Genomic DNA, 14,679 nt, shown 5'->3' on the forward strand with positions numbered 1-14,679 from the left:
GTTGTGAGCATTGTGAACACCTGCAGTATGTGCAGAACCTGGCTAAGAGATGCCAGGACGAGGACGATTGTGATGAGGATGTGGACACACATGTTCCTGAAAGCATGGGCTGTGGCAATTGGGACATCATGGCGGCAGTGGGGCTGGTTGATACAGTGGAATGCAGATTCTGGACCCGGCCAACAAGCACAGACTGGTGGGACTGCATAGTGTTGCAGGTATGGGATGCTTCACAGTGGCTGCAAAACTTTAGCATGTGTAAGGGCACTTTCCTTGAACTTGGTGAGTTGCTTTCCCCCACCCTGAAGCACAGGAATACCAAGATGAGAGCTGCCCTGACAGCTGAGAAGCAAGTGGCAATTGCCCTGTGAAAGCTTGCAACACCTGACTGCTACCTGTCAGTCGGGAATCAATTTGGAGTGGGAAAATCTACTGTGGGGACTGTTGTGATCTAAGTAGCCAATGCAATCACTGACGTTCTGCTATCAAGGGTAGTGACTCTGGGAAATGTGCGGTCACAGTGGATGGCTTTGCTGCAATGGGGTTCTCTAACTGTGGTGGGGCAATAGATGGAACACTTATCCCTATCTTGGCACCAGACCACCTTGCCAACCAGTACATAAACTGCAAGGGGTACTTCTCAATGGTGCTGCAAGGGACATTTCACCAACATCAATGTGGGATGGCTGAGAAAGGTGCATGACGCTCGCATTTTTAGGAACTCCAGGGTGTTTGCAAGAAGGGACTTACTTCCCAGACCAGAAAATTACCATTGAAATGCCAATAGTTATCCTTGGGGATCCAGCCTACCCCTTGCTCCTATGGCTCATGAAGCTGTACACGGGCAGTCTGGACAGCAGTAAGGAGCAGTTCAACTATAGGCTGAGCAAGTCCAGAATGATGGTAGAATGTGCATTTGGACATTTAAAAAGCTCACTGGTGCTGTTTGCTAACCTCAGCGCAACCAACATTCCCATTGTTATTGCTGCTTGCTCCATTGCTATGAGAGTAAGGGGGAGATGTTTATGACCGGGTGGGAGATTAAGGCAAATCACCTGGTGGCTGATTCTGAGTAGCCAGACACCAAGGCACGCTGCACATCAGAGAGGCTTTGAAAACCAGTTTCATGACTAGCCAGGCTACAGTGTGACAGTTGTGTGTGTTTCTCCTTGCTGCAAACCCGCCCCCTTTGTTGATTTTAATTCCCTGTAAACCAACCACCCGCCCCCATTCGATCACAGCTAGCAAAGGAAAGTAACTATGGTTTTGAAACCATGCATTCTTTATTAATTTAAAAAAAAAAAGTGAGAACTGACAAGGTAGCTCGGGTGGGGTGTGGGAGAAGGGAAGGACAAGGACAAGAACACTACAAATCAAAAAACTGTTAGAATAACAGCCTTCTGTTGCTTGGGCCATCCTCTGGAGTGGAGTGGCTGGATGCCCGGAGCCTCCCTCTCCGCATTCTTGTGCGTCTGGGTGAGGAGGATATGGAACTTGGGGAGGAGGGCAGGCGGTTGTACAATGGATGCAGTGGGGGTCTGTGCTCTTGTTGGCTTTCCTACAGCTCAACCAGATGCCTCACCATGTCCGTTTGCTCCCCAATTAGTCTCAGCATTGCCTCCTGTCTCTGCTCATCACAGTCACTTAATGCTTTCCTGGCCTCTGCCACTGAGTGCCTCAAGCTGTGCGGGAGGACTGCATGAGCTCGGAAAATATGTCATTGCGAGTGCATTTTTTCCACCTTCTAATCTGCGATAACCTCAGGGACGGAGATGATAGGGGGAGCATAGAAACATTTGCACCTATGGGGGGATAAAAAGGGAGAGTAGACTTTTAAGAAGATACATTTTGAGAACAAAAGGGAGACTCTTTCACAGTGAATCAAGCAATTCACAGCAGACAGCACATGTGCTTTAGGTACAAGGTTGCATTTTGCCTTTTATATTGAGCACCTGCCGGTATGGTGACACATCACACACGGCTGGGCAAGAGAATTTGGTTTCCAGGCAGCCATGGTAAGCCTTTTGGTATGTGGGGTTGGCTTCTTACATCTTCATAACATGTGGGAATGGTTTCAAACTGCAGCGCCCTCCTTTCCCATAGCAAGCAATGCCGGTTCGGTTTCACATTTAAAAGGAGGGGCTGCGGTTTTTGGGTGGATGTGCAGCACAGACCTCCCTCCACCCCATTGGGTGGCTATTCTCTGGGATGATCCCTTCAACTGTCCCCCCACCGCATGGCTATTCTCTGGGATGATCCCTTTTAGCCAAGTGCAAACAGCCCAGCACGAACGGGGTCCTTTTACTATTCCCTTACAAAAATTCCCCTATTTCAACCAGGTGACCATGAATGATATCACTCTCCTAACTAACACAGAAAGATATCGACCAAATGTTGCTTGAATGCGACCAAAACCCAGGACCATTCGCTGCCATACTTTGTGCTGCAATGATTCCAGACTATTTGCTACTGGCTTGGTGTGGTAAAGTGTCCTACTGTGGAGGACGAAATAAGGCAGCCCTCCCCAGAAACTTTCTGCAAAGGCTTTCAGAGTACCTCTAGGAGAGCTTCATGGAGATGTCCCTGGAGGACTCCCGCTCCATCCCCAGACACGTTAACAGACTTTTCCAGTAGCTGTACTGGCTGCGAATGCATCTCAATTCTTTTAAACCCTGTACTGTAGTTACAAATGTGCACTCACCAGAGGTGCCTTCTCTGGCTTCAGGGTCAGGGATCCCACCTTGGGAGAGTATTGGCTCCAGGGTGATGAAAAGGTCCTGGCTGCCAGGGAGAACGGATTCACCGCTTACCTGCTGCACATTCTCCTCTTCCTCATCCACAAAATCCTCCTCCCTGTTGTGTGAGACTCCCCCGTTGTAGGTGTCCACAGACAGTGGTGGGGTAGTGGTAGGGTTCCCCCCCTAGAATGCCAGGCAGCTGATCATACAAGCAACAAGTATGGGGCTCTGATCCGGAGCGACCGTTTGCCTCCTTTGTCTTTTGGTACGCTTGCCTGAGCTCCTTGACTTTCACACGGCACTGCTGTGTGTCCCTTTTGTATACTCTCTCCTCCATGCCCTGTGTGATCTTGGCATATATATTAGCATTTCTTCTTTTTGATCGGAGTTCAGCCTGCACAGATTCTTCTCCCCATACAGCAATCAGATCCAGTGTCTCCCTTTCGGTCCATGCTGGAGCTCGTTTGCGATTCTGGGGGGACTGCATGGTCACCTGTGCTGCTGAGCTTGCCAAACAAATAGGCAATGAAATTCAAAATTTCCCAGGACTTTTCCTGTGTATCTGGCTAGTGCATTGGAGTTCAAAGTGCTGTCCGGAGTGGTCACATTGGAGCACTCTGGGATAGCTCCCGGAGGCCAATACCGTTGAATTGTGTCTGCACTACCCCAAATTTGACCCAGCAAGGTCGATTTTAGCGCTACTCCCCTCGCCGGGGAGGAGTACAGAAGTCAAAAGAATGGGGTTGGTTGTGTAGACGCAGTAATTTTAAAATCAACCCTAACGCGGCTAAATTCAACCTAACCCTGTTGTGTAGACCAGAGCTATGCAACATTCATTTTAAAGTACAGGTCAATTCCATTATTTTATATACAAGACAAGGTGATTCAAGTGACTCGGTTTTTCTTTAAATTTGCCACAGTTTGCACATTAAATATGGTCTTATCTGTCATCATACAAACTAGACTCTTACAGAAGCTTGCTGTACTGCTCACAGAATATCAGTAAATCAGACACTATGAAGATTATATTTATTTAAAAAAAAAGTCACATAACTTTTTTCCTTAGGGGTTGTGGGTAAGTTGTTTTGTCCGATAGGATTTTGAGCCTCAGTTTTGGTGATAGTTGCTTGTACATGGCTTGTTTACTGCTGTGGGGCAAGCTCTGCACTGGCCCTGCAAAGGGAAGGGTGGAGGGGGAGTCAGCAGCAATTTTGCGGTTTAACTTTGGCATGAGGGCAGTATCTCCTCTTTTTTGCATTGCTGTGCAGGGTACAGGAGATCAGTAACAGGAGCGTCCCCTTCCCACCCAAAGGAACCAGCAGCTGGGATCTTCACTCTCTTGCCCAGGGAGCATGGAGGGGGTGGGGAACCAGGGGAGTTCCCTTGTCTTTTCTCTAGACTCCTATAGTTGAGCTAGGGGTCACCTGAAAAGAAGAGCCCTGCTCCATCCCCCTGCATGGCACTCAGGTGACTGGCTAGGGGCTAGTCAAGACAAAACACAAATCCCTTTAAGATGACAGAGCAGGCCACTGCCCCCCCTATGCTTGCCAGCAGATGCCTGCATCTAAACTAACTAGGAGCAACAAAAGGCCAGGAGGAGCTAGATGAACTCTTTCCATGGTAATACAATAGTAAAATGAATACCCATAGACAGCAACACAGTTCTGGGTACAAGTCTAACCTTCTGAGACAGTTTTAGGAGGGAACTGCAGAAAGAGCTCTAGCAGCAACCACAGAACAGCATTAAATATATACACTACAATAATGCAAACAGTAGCAGAAATCACTAATATAATTACTTGGCATTTAAGTACCACAAAGCACATTTAAGGGCCACAAAGCATATCACAAAGATTAACATCACAACATCTGAGATAAAACAAGGAGTGGATAAAAACCTCATTTCAGATGGAAGTGAGGTTTTTACCCAAGAAAGCTTATGCTCAAATAAATCTGTTAGTCTTTAAGGTGCCACCAGACTCCTTGTTGTTTCTGTGGATACAGACTAACACAGCTACCCCCTGATACTTAACATCTGAGATGTAGCTGCTATTATCCTAATTTTACAGAGGGGAAATAGCATAACATGGTTAAGGCAGAGGCATTTCAAATGCAGATATCTAACTTCAGGCATTCAAAATATGCAAGTCTACCAAAGCAGGGATAGAACCTTGCCCTCGCTCTAATAATCAGACTACCTTATGCCAGGCAAACATGAGTCACAAATCTTAGATGCAAAAAGAAAAGGAGTACTTGTGGCACCTTAGAGACTAACCAATTTATTTAGTGAGCTACAGCTCACTTCATCGGATGCATACCGTGGAAACTGCAGCAGACTTTATATATACACAGAGAATATGAAACAATACCTCCTCCCACCCCACTGTCCTGCTGGTAATAGCTTATCTAAAGTGATCATCAGGTGGGCCATTTCCAGCACAAATTCAGGTTCTCTCACCCTCCACCCCCCCACACAAATTCACTCTCCTGCTGGTGATAGCCCATCCAAAGTGACAACTCTTTACACAATGTGCATGATAATCAAGTTGGGCTATTTCCTGCACAAATCCAGGTTTTCTCACATCCCCCCCACCCCCATACACACACAAACTCACTCTCCTGCTGGGAGAGTAAGCTCATCCAAACTGACCACTCTCCAAGTTTAAATCCAAGTTAAACCAGAACATCTGGGGGGGAGGGGGGGAGGAAAAAACAAGAGGAAACAGGCTACCTTGCATAATGACTTAGCCACTCCCAGTCTCTATTTAAGCCTAAATTAATAGTATCCAATTTGCAAATGAATTCCAATTCAGCAGTACACGGCTGTTACTCTGAAATCTTAGATGAAATCATCTGGTGGATCAGCCTGTATTGAAATGAAGGCCAAATCTTTCATATAAAGTCACTTGTTTTCTCAAAGGCTGTAGTGACAGTACACTAATGGTTCCTTCTGTGTTTGTCTAGCCATTTTATTCTTTTCAGATAATATTTTAACAGGTGAATTATTTCTATCAGCCAAACGATGTTACCAATACAAACAGTATTACAGTGACCTGAAATAGTCCTTTCCTTCCTAGAAAGGTACTTTTTAGTTGTATCTGAAACATGCTAGGAGTCATTCTAGCACATTCTCTTCTGTCCCCAAAGAGTTAACACTGCCATGCTGGCTCCCATGCTTTCCTGTGTCGTGTGATCTCCTGGGTCTACAAAGTTGGCACAATCCTGCAGCAGTGAGGAAGCCACCCCTGTCATTCATAGCCCCTAAAACAAATCCTTTTACTTTTGAAATATCAGCTGTTGACACCCCCATTAAGAACCCAATGAATTCTTACAATACAAGTCTCTTTGTAAGTGTCTTTAACATAAGAACATTCTGTAAAGGTGATCAGGAATAATGCAAGGCCTTTTCTCCATTACATTCAAGTGAAGTAAAATTATTTAAAATCCTGGATCCCATGAAATTGTCTGTTCAACTTCCTTTTCTTCATAGCAGATAATTTCATCTCCAATATTGAACTCTATGTTCTTATCCAAACTGAGGCCACAATCCATGCCAGTTTTTATTATCTGGACATCGTCTTTATGGTTCTTCAGTGAGGTTAAAAATCCTAGAGAGAATGAATGTCAATGCAGGAAAAAAATAGATTGAATATAAAGACTAATGTGGACTTCAAACAACCTCCGTCCTCCGACCCCCCAGAAAAGCAAAACCACTACATGGCAAGGCCAATGCAAGAAGGTTCTGATTTTTAGTGATGCTGAACCTCCATAATTTACACAGGTTCTGAAAATCAGGTGCTACTCCTTTCAAAGTTTAATTGATCTGACTATCTCCTTCCTACACGGACTGCTGTCAGGGGTTCAGAGCATGGGGAAGTTTCTTAAGAGGAGGGAACACCAGGATGATTAATCAAGAAAATGTCTGTCCAAAACCAATTCTGCAAGCATTGCTTAAGCAAGAAAGCAAGCTTTGCAGGAACTAGACATGTCCTTTTTAGGTGAAGTCCACTGTAAATAGTGTATTAAGTTGATTGAACAACTTTTTAAGGAGAAAATTCCACCTTCAGATATACCAAAACATTTTCATTGACTTCCATTGCCTGTATAGATCAGAGGACCTGATCTGGGCCTAAGAATCTAACTCCAATGGTGAGCATGTATGTGTAGTAGAATATTAGTGTGGATAAATGTTTTGATAGCCATTTTACTTACCTTTCCAAACAACATCTCTGTTACGAATTAGTTTAAACTTCAGCTTTCTATCTAACTGCCCCTTTTGTACTCGGCAGCCAGCCACTGGAACCTTGCTTTTTCCTACCGTGACACAGAAGGTAGCAAGAACAGAGGCTTCCCCTATGGAAAGATATGGAAGGACTAAGTGCAAGGGAACAGAATACAAACTCCATCAGTAATGAATGCAATGCTTTGCTGTGCTCTCAAAACTTTAAAGTCTTCTGGACATTCTGCTACTGTGTATTGAGGAGAATAACTGCAGAAGAATTCTACGCAATCCAGTATAGTGGGAAAACTATCCTGGAGAATGAGCTTTGTGTATTTCCTCAACATACCATTTTAAATCAAGGACTACCCCACAAGAAAGGTCTAGTTTTTCAAGGCAATATTTACCATCCAGTGAAAACTTACCTATTATATGCTCTACTACAGATGGGGGCAATTTGCTGCTCAACTCATCTTTCAAGTCTTCAATAAGATGGTAGATAATATTGTGAAGTTTAATTTTTATTCCCTTTTTCGCAGCCAGCTGCTGAATAGATTTGTTTGCATTCACACTGAATCCATATATGACACCTGACAGATAAAACCACCACAGCTAATTATTAAATACAAACACTCCAAGTAGAGGAACTTCTTTGTTTTTCAAGCAGTAAGTGAAAACGTTTGGAAATGAGCTTGCAAAGGCTGTCCTGAAATATTAATGTAATATTTTATTCTTAGCACAGTCTGTACTTAACTAAAAATTGTTTGTTTTACTTGGGTTGAGATTTTCACATTTACTAATTTGAATTACAATCCTCTTTTCTCTTCCTTTTGGAATCAGGAGTCAAGATATCCTGAAATTGAGTGCTAGTAAAAGCAACATTACTGATTATAAAATTTCATTTTGCAGTTTCCTTATTTTAGCTTTTCCATCCATTTTTAAATCAGAGATCAGATACTGGGTCACTGCACGTACGCTAAGCACCATGTACATAACAATGCTATCTTACTTTAAGAAGAGTTGCTTCAATGGAAACCTCCACAAAATACTGTCCCTAGATCAGTGTAGTTTTAGCCATGTCAGTCCCAGGATATTAGAGAGACAAGATGGATGAGGTAATATCTTAAATTGGACCATCTTCTGTTGGGGAGAGAGACAAACTTTCAAGCCACACAGAGCTCTTCTTCAGGTTGAAAAAAAGAGCTCTATGTGGCTCAAAAGCTTCTCTCTCTCTCTCTCCAACGGAAGATGGTCCAATTAAAGATATACCTCACCCACTTTGTCTCTCTCAATTCCTAGATGATACAATTAAATGTAACAAAGCAGATAGCCAGCCAGTCAGATCCTGTGATCCGGCTGAGCAATATGGTACATGAAAGAGCAGGATTGAAAGGGAGCTACTTATCTTGGGTCCAGAAAAGGCCAGCTCCTTATCTTGGTCTCCAGCATAAATCAGAGCAGTCTGAAGGAGGTTCTAATTTAGTCCCAGCTATGGCCCAGGGCAGTTCCAGCAACTGGGGATTAACTCAGGCATAGGGGCACTGGGAGGAGGTTACAACAGGAACCACTATGCCGGCCAACCACCTCCCCCACCAGGACTTCCCTGCACAAATGAATCCTCTGGGATCTGATTAAGCCAGTTGTCTGACTGCTTTGCACTGCTGAAGCAGCGTAAGGCAACCAGAATAAGGGTTCAAATCTAGAGCACTGTCTCCAACACACAAGTTTGCAGGTATTGTCTGCCACATTATAGACAATACAGTATTTTGTATACCCTTGTCTACATTACTTGCATTTTCACTAGAGTTCTAGCAGGATACCTGTTTGCACAGGTACTAGTATTTATTTTCTATGAAAGAAAACTAGTATTTTTATGTTTCATACAAATTTACATTGATTGTATTGCTAATTAATTAGTACACAGGAGAAACAAAAACTGAAAGCACAGCTACCCTGTTCATTTAATAAAATATGAAGGATTTCATACTGATTGTAAGATAACTGTCTAAATTTATACTTTACCCTGAAATGTTTCAGCAAGATTTATGTCATTTTCACTGATATCACCTACTCCAAAATGGATCACATCCAATTCACATTCATCGTTGGCATTATAGCTGTCCAGAATGTTTAGAATGGCCTCAGTGGAACCATCTACATCACCTAAATAGATCAAATGTTCTATTACTAGGCATTGTAAAATCAGAATAAACCAATACCAAAATTAACAAACAAAAAGACAAATGCTGCTACATGGGAATTCTAGATTGTACAGTGTCATAAAAAAGATGTAATATCTGGTGCATTATTCTTTTTGGCATACATAAGAGACTACTGAACATATTGCACAAACTTGAAAGTGTGGTGTTCTAGTCTGAAAAGTGACTGAATGCAACATCATTGGGGGGAGGAAGGTCAATGTTTGTTGCGTCTCAATGATTTTCAGATCAAGTTTGCTTAGTTTTGCAAATACCGTCAGCCCTGCACATTCAGCCTGGGATACTAAAGTCAAGCTGGGTTCTTCCTGGCTCTTGCATCATCAGTAAAGATTCTGCATGGCCTCAGTTCTACCAATGGAACACTATTGCCAATGGAGTTGAGCCAATATAATTGATGGCATACTTGCAGACTATGAGTCTGCACTGATAGCCCTGCAACTGGAATTTAGGGCCCGATCCTACAAATACTTGAGCATGTGAGTTATGTGTTTACACACATGAGTTTCAATAGGATTGCTCAAAGTTACTCACCTGCTTAAGTCTTTGCAGGATTAGTGCTTTAGTTGAGCAATGCTGTTGCTAAGGTAAGAACCAGAAGAGAAGCCCATAGTTGCTGGTTCGCCAGAGCTGACAGTAGTAAAAAATACATTTCTTAACAAGGTAAGCAGATATGTCTCTGAATAGACCCAGGAAGCAGTTCTGTTGAGTAAGAATATACCATACCTACATAGTAACTTTTCAGAGTAAAACCGTACTTTAATGTTATTGTAGTCATTAAGTTATGCTTACATTAACTTTCATAAAGAAAAACAACATTCCCTTCAGGAAGTTCTCTCTCAAAAGATTACAAGCCAGTGCTTAATTTTAGGACTGGAACAGAGTGGTTAAGAACTGTGGTTATTTAAGACATTTTCACACAGATTCCACTCTAGGGGTGCATGCAGCCCACATGCACAAGATTGGATTCTTTTGAATAGCAATGTCTGTTGAGGCTGCCCCTGTGCCTTGAATACTCGCTTACTCCCTGAAGCCAAGTGTATGAAAAGCGGGGTGCACACCTCAGTTCCTTCACCAATAAGAATCTCTTGGAAGCAGGTCTCCAATTAGCAGGGATGAAATGGGGGTCATGGAATCTGTGGATAACACATCTAAAAAAAAAACAAAAAAAACACAGGTACTGTAGGGTAAGTAACTGTTCAAGTGATTGTCCACAGATTCCACTTTTGGTGACTAACAAACAGTTGCCTATTTACCAGTAACTAGGCAGCAGGAGTTCTACTTTAATACAGATTGCAGGACTGCCATGCCAAAGCTAGCATCCAATCTGGACGCTTGTGCCAGGGAATAGCAAGTGTAGATGTTTAGATTGAGTTCCATGTTGCTTCCTATGCAGATGTTAATCAAACATGCTGCAGAGGCCGCTTCAGTGTTAATATGTCCAGGGGGATCTTTCTTAGCCAAATCATAAGTCCTGAAGTAGTCCGAGACTCACTCGATATAATCCTTTCAGTGAATGCCAAAAAGAGAGTCCAAGACAGGTGTGCACAGGAATGGATTGGTCCAAATAAAAGGGCAATGCTCTGATGACTTCAAACATATGGAGGTTTATTTCACCCGGAATAGACAAGGGAAGAACACAGAGAGATGAATCAACTGATTGATGTGAAAGCTGGAAATTCCTTTAGGGAGAAACTTTGGGTGAACTCTGAGATGAAAAGAAATGTCTTTTCCAGCAGAGGGGAAGTTCTGTCAGCTGTGCCTTGTCTTGGGATCACCACTGAGGTTGATCTAGCAATGACCTCCCATAGCCTCTCTGTAAGGAGAATCTGACATCTGTCCCACTGAAAGATGTCTCCATGCCATGCATCAGTGCTGATATGGAGTCCTACATCTACTGTAGTTAATACCTCAGTCAGTGCCAAGGAGGTGAGTAGCGCATACCACAGTGGTGGGTCTCAATATGGGCATACCCTATGCCAAGATGGACCATACCAAAGTACTTTGTGCCAGGGGCTTCAGTGCTGTGGTTGTTACCTTGCTGTAGGTAGCAGAGGCAGTACAGTCATTAGTGAAGGAAGAGATCCAATATGGTCCACAGCTTGGATAAAATCAGCTCATGCATGAAGAACATGCATGACTGACTGAAGCTGAACCCGAGCAAGACAGAGGTAATACTAGCGGGCAGAGGAAAGCCTTTTGAATAGTTTGCAGCCACGGTACAGTTTCCTTTGGTTAAAGGCACACATCCATAACTGATCAATTTGGTCTGTAGTTTAGGAGTACGCTTGGATTCCCTGATGACAGGTGTGCACCTGAATGGATTGGTCCTATCCAGATAAAGTGCAATGCCCAGATGACTTCAAACACATAGAGGTTTATTTCACCCGGAATAGACAAGGAAGAACACAGGGAGATTAATGTGATTAATGCTTTTATCATCTCTAGTTGGCTAGGAGGCCCAGTCCCATCCTCTTGGATGACAACCGGACCTCAGTTATTTATGCCTTCATCAGTGCTCTGCTGAACTACAGCAAGGCAACATACCTGAAGCCTTCAGCACTTAGGAACTCCAACTAGAACAGAATGCTGCAGCATGTCTCCTCAGCAGCACAGGCTACTGAGAGCACATCAGATCTGTCCTCCGCTCTCTACGTTGCCTTCCCATAGAACAAAGCATCAAGTTCAAGGTTTTGATCCTTATCTTCAAAGTGCTGCATGGCCTGGGCTCAGGATACCAGAAACATTGCCTAAAGCTCCAGGATAAAGAGTGTGGTCAACAACTTTCCTTTTCTGGCACAATAAAACTCTCTACAATAAGGGTAAAACTCATCTGTGTAGGAGACAGAACTTTTCCTGGGGTTAGTCCCAGACTGGAATGAACTCCCTGCAAAATTAAGGACCATCACAAACCTCACCACCTTCTGTTCCAAATGCAAGGTGCATTTCTTTAACGTGCATTAAATACAAATACATAGCAACATTTATATTTTTTCTTTAAAAAAAATTATCTACCAGTACAAGACATACGCTTCACCCCCTGGGAAGAGGATCTCTAACACAGTTGTTTTAAAACTTTTTTTCTGGGGACCAAGTTGAAGAAAATTGTTGATGCCCATGACCCAACGGAACTGGGGATGAGGGGTTTAGGTGTGGGAGGGGCTCAGGGTTTGTGGGGGGGCTCAGGGCTGGGGTGCAGGAGGAGGTCAGGGCTCTGGGGTGGAGCCGGGGCTGCAGGGTTTGGGGTGCAGGAAGGGGTTCTGGGTTTGGGGGGCGGTGCAGGCTCTGGGATGGGGCCAGGGATGAGGGGTTTGGGGTGCAGGAAGGCGTTCCAGGTTTGGGGGGGCTCAGGGCTGGGGCAGAGGATTGAGGTGCAGAGTTACCTCCAGCAGCTCCCGGTCAGCAGCACAGCCGGGATGCAGAGGCAGGCTTCCCGCCTGTCCTGGCGCCACAGACTGCGCTGCACCCCGGAAGCGGCCAGCAACAGGTCCAGCTCCTAGGTGGAGGCGCACGCAAGCAACTTCACACAACTCTCACCCACAGGCACCGCACCGCCCACCCTCCAACTCCCTTTGGCTGGTTTCTGGCCAATGGGAGTGCGGAGCTGGTGCTCGGGCAGTGCGCAGAACCCTGTTGCACCCCTGCCTAGAAGCCGGACCCACTGCTGGCTGCTTCCAGGGCGCTGTGCAGTGTCGGAAAAGGTAGGCACCAGCCTGCCTTAGCTGGGCTGCACTGCTGTCGGGACTTTAAAGTCCCGGTCGGCGCTGCTGACCAGAGCAAGGCGACCCAATGCCTTAAATGCCACGACCCAGTACTGAGTCACGACTCATGATTTGAAAAACACTGCTCTAACTAACTGACAACAGCTGACAGACTTTAATCACACTGCTTAATGCACTACTGAAGGCACTCAGATATTACAGCGATGAGTGCGCTGTAAGAACCTACATATGAATAGAATAGACTGTTGGTGTTGGCTTGGGTTTTGCTGTAGGTGAACTGAAATGGGACTCCACCGTTAGGCTTTTAGAATAGTGAGCCTTACAGGAGACTTTCCATCCTGTTTGGAAAGGGGGATAAGTATCTGGGAGAACTCCTTAAAAGCCTTTTCTGAAAATATTGCCAATATGGTTGGCAAGCAGGGCTTGCCCTGGAGCTTAGAGTGGCATCTCAGCTCACTGGGGCACTCAATGCATGGGATAGGCCCCATATCAGGAGTGTCTTAAAAAGTCTGCCAAAATCTGATAAGGCTTGCATGGACCTTCCCAAGAGGATATATTTCTGTTTTGCCTCCTTCACTATTTGAGTCCTTTTGGAGAAGGACTCGGCAATCAAGAAGCACTCTGGAGCAAGGTCCTCTCCCAGGCACAGCAGCATCTGTGACTGGCATCCCTGTGTCACAGGAGGGACAGACCTTAAAACCTAGTGACCCGCAGTCAGTCATTTTAAGTTCTTGTTTGGGGGGGTGAGAGTAGATGGGCCATTATACAAGGGAGAGGGGTGTGTACAAGGAGTAAGACCCTTGTACAAAGGGAGAGAAAACCTAAGGGTTTTTTGGTTTTTAGAAGTCAATGGGCAAAGAAAACTTATCTAAGCAAAAAATAAACTAATAGAACTGTGTCAGCTAACTTGCTCAGGGCAAGAGATGTGAACACTAAAGGGTGCCATCTCACAGCCACAGGCAGTAAGGAACAAAATGTGCATTGTAGCCTCCCCATCCTTTTTATACCCTCAGCTACAGGAAGCAAGAAGGGTACAGGTGAAACCCCAACAGTGTTATTCACAAGAATCAGATCTCACGCACCAGGAGTGGAATCTGCATGGATACTCACTCAAAGAAACACCTATAATTACAATAGGTTTACATTTAGACTTGGGAAATATGCACTAAAACATAACAGCACCTTTAACAATTACAGGTAGCACGTTTCTGTCACTCTCCACTCTCTCTTTAGACCTCATAGCTATTAGATGTTTGTTGGTTTTATATAACGCTGCTTTTCTCTGTCTCCAGGTCAGATTGGCTAGGCTCTCTCGCTCTTTCTTGTATGCATCTTTGTGTTCCTTTTGCTTTGCTTCAATAACTTCCATATCCTGTTTGATCTTCTCCTGTTGTTCAGCATAGTTTCTCCAGTCAACAACTTCACGTGCCCTTTGCTTGGCAGAAGAGACAGCACTGTTACTTATCAATATATAGTACTGGGCAGCTTGGTCTTAAACGCTTTTCTAGATGATTATCTAATGGACACCATTCAAGCGCTTTCTTAATTTTAACTTTGTTTAGCTAGACTGTAAAATAATACTTAAAATTAAAAGCAAAACAACCTAATTTTACACAGAAGACAACAGGAGAGGTGCCCAAGATAGACAAGTTCTCAAGCCAACATACAAGGGCATGGTAACAATTCCATAAACTACTGTGGAATAAACTGCATTATTTTGCTCCAAGGTATCTCTCACCTCACTCCATGGCACCAAAAAACTGACACCAGAACCATTTATCCAA

At 44.3% G+C, this 14,679-nt stretch overlaps 1 protein-coding gene across 7 annotated transcripts in view; it reads right to left on the minus strand.

The window, feature by feature from the left end:
* Nucleotides 1–1,265: 1,265 nt before the first annotated feature.
* MTIF2 (mitochondrial translational initiation factor 2) overlaps nucleotides 1,266–14,679 on the minus strand; it is a 30,336-nt gene continuing 16,922 nt past the window's right edge. For 4 of the 7 annotated variants that reach the window (XM_073339313.1, XM_073339307.1, XM_073339311.1 and 1 more), the window contains exons 11-16: nucleotides 14,078–14,330; nucleotides 8,980–9,120; nucleotides 7,383–7,547; nucleotides 6,951–7,091; nucleotides 2,702–6,346; nucleotides 1,267–1,802 (exon numbers count right to left, since the gene is read on the minus strand). In XM_073339313.1, the coding sequence (XP_073195414.1) occupies nucleotides 6,177–6,346; nucleotides 6,951–7,091; nucleotides 7,383–7,547; nucleotides 8,980–9,120; nucleotides 14,078–14,330 (870 nt within the window). In that variant the 3' untranslated portion in view covers nucleotides 1,267–1,802; nucleotides 2,702–6,176. Of the gene's footprint in view, nucleotides 6,347–6,950; nucleotides 7,092–7,382; nucleotides 7,548–8,979; nucleotides 9,121–14,077; nucleotides 14,331–14,679 lie in introns of all 7 variants that reach the window. The other 3 variants (XM_073339314.1, XM_073339312.1, XM_073339308.1) reach the window with 3 other exon arrangements.

Source organism: Lepidochelys kempii, chromosome 3, assembly GCF_965140265.1.
Source record: "Lepidochelys kempii isolate rLepKem1 chromosome 3, rLepKem1.hap2, whole genome shotgun sequence".
NCBI classification, from domain to species: domain Eukaryota; kingdom Metazoa; phylum Chordata; order Testudines; family Cheloniidae; genus Lepidochelys; species Lepidochelys kempii.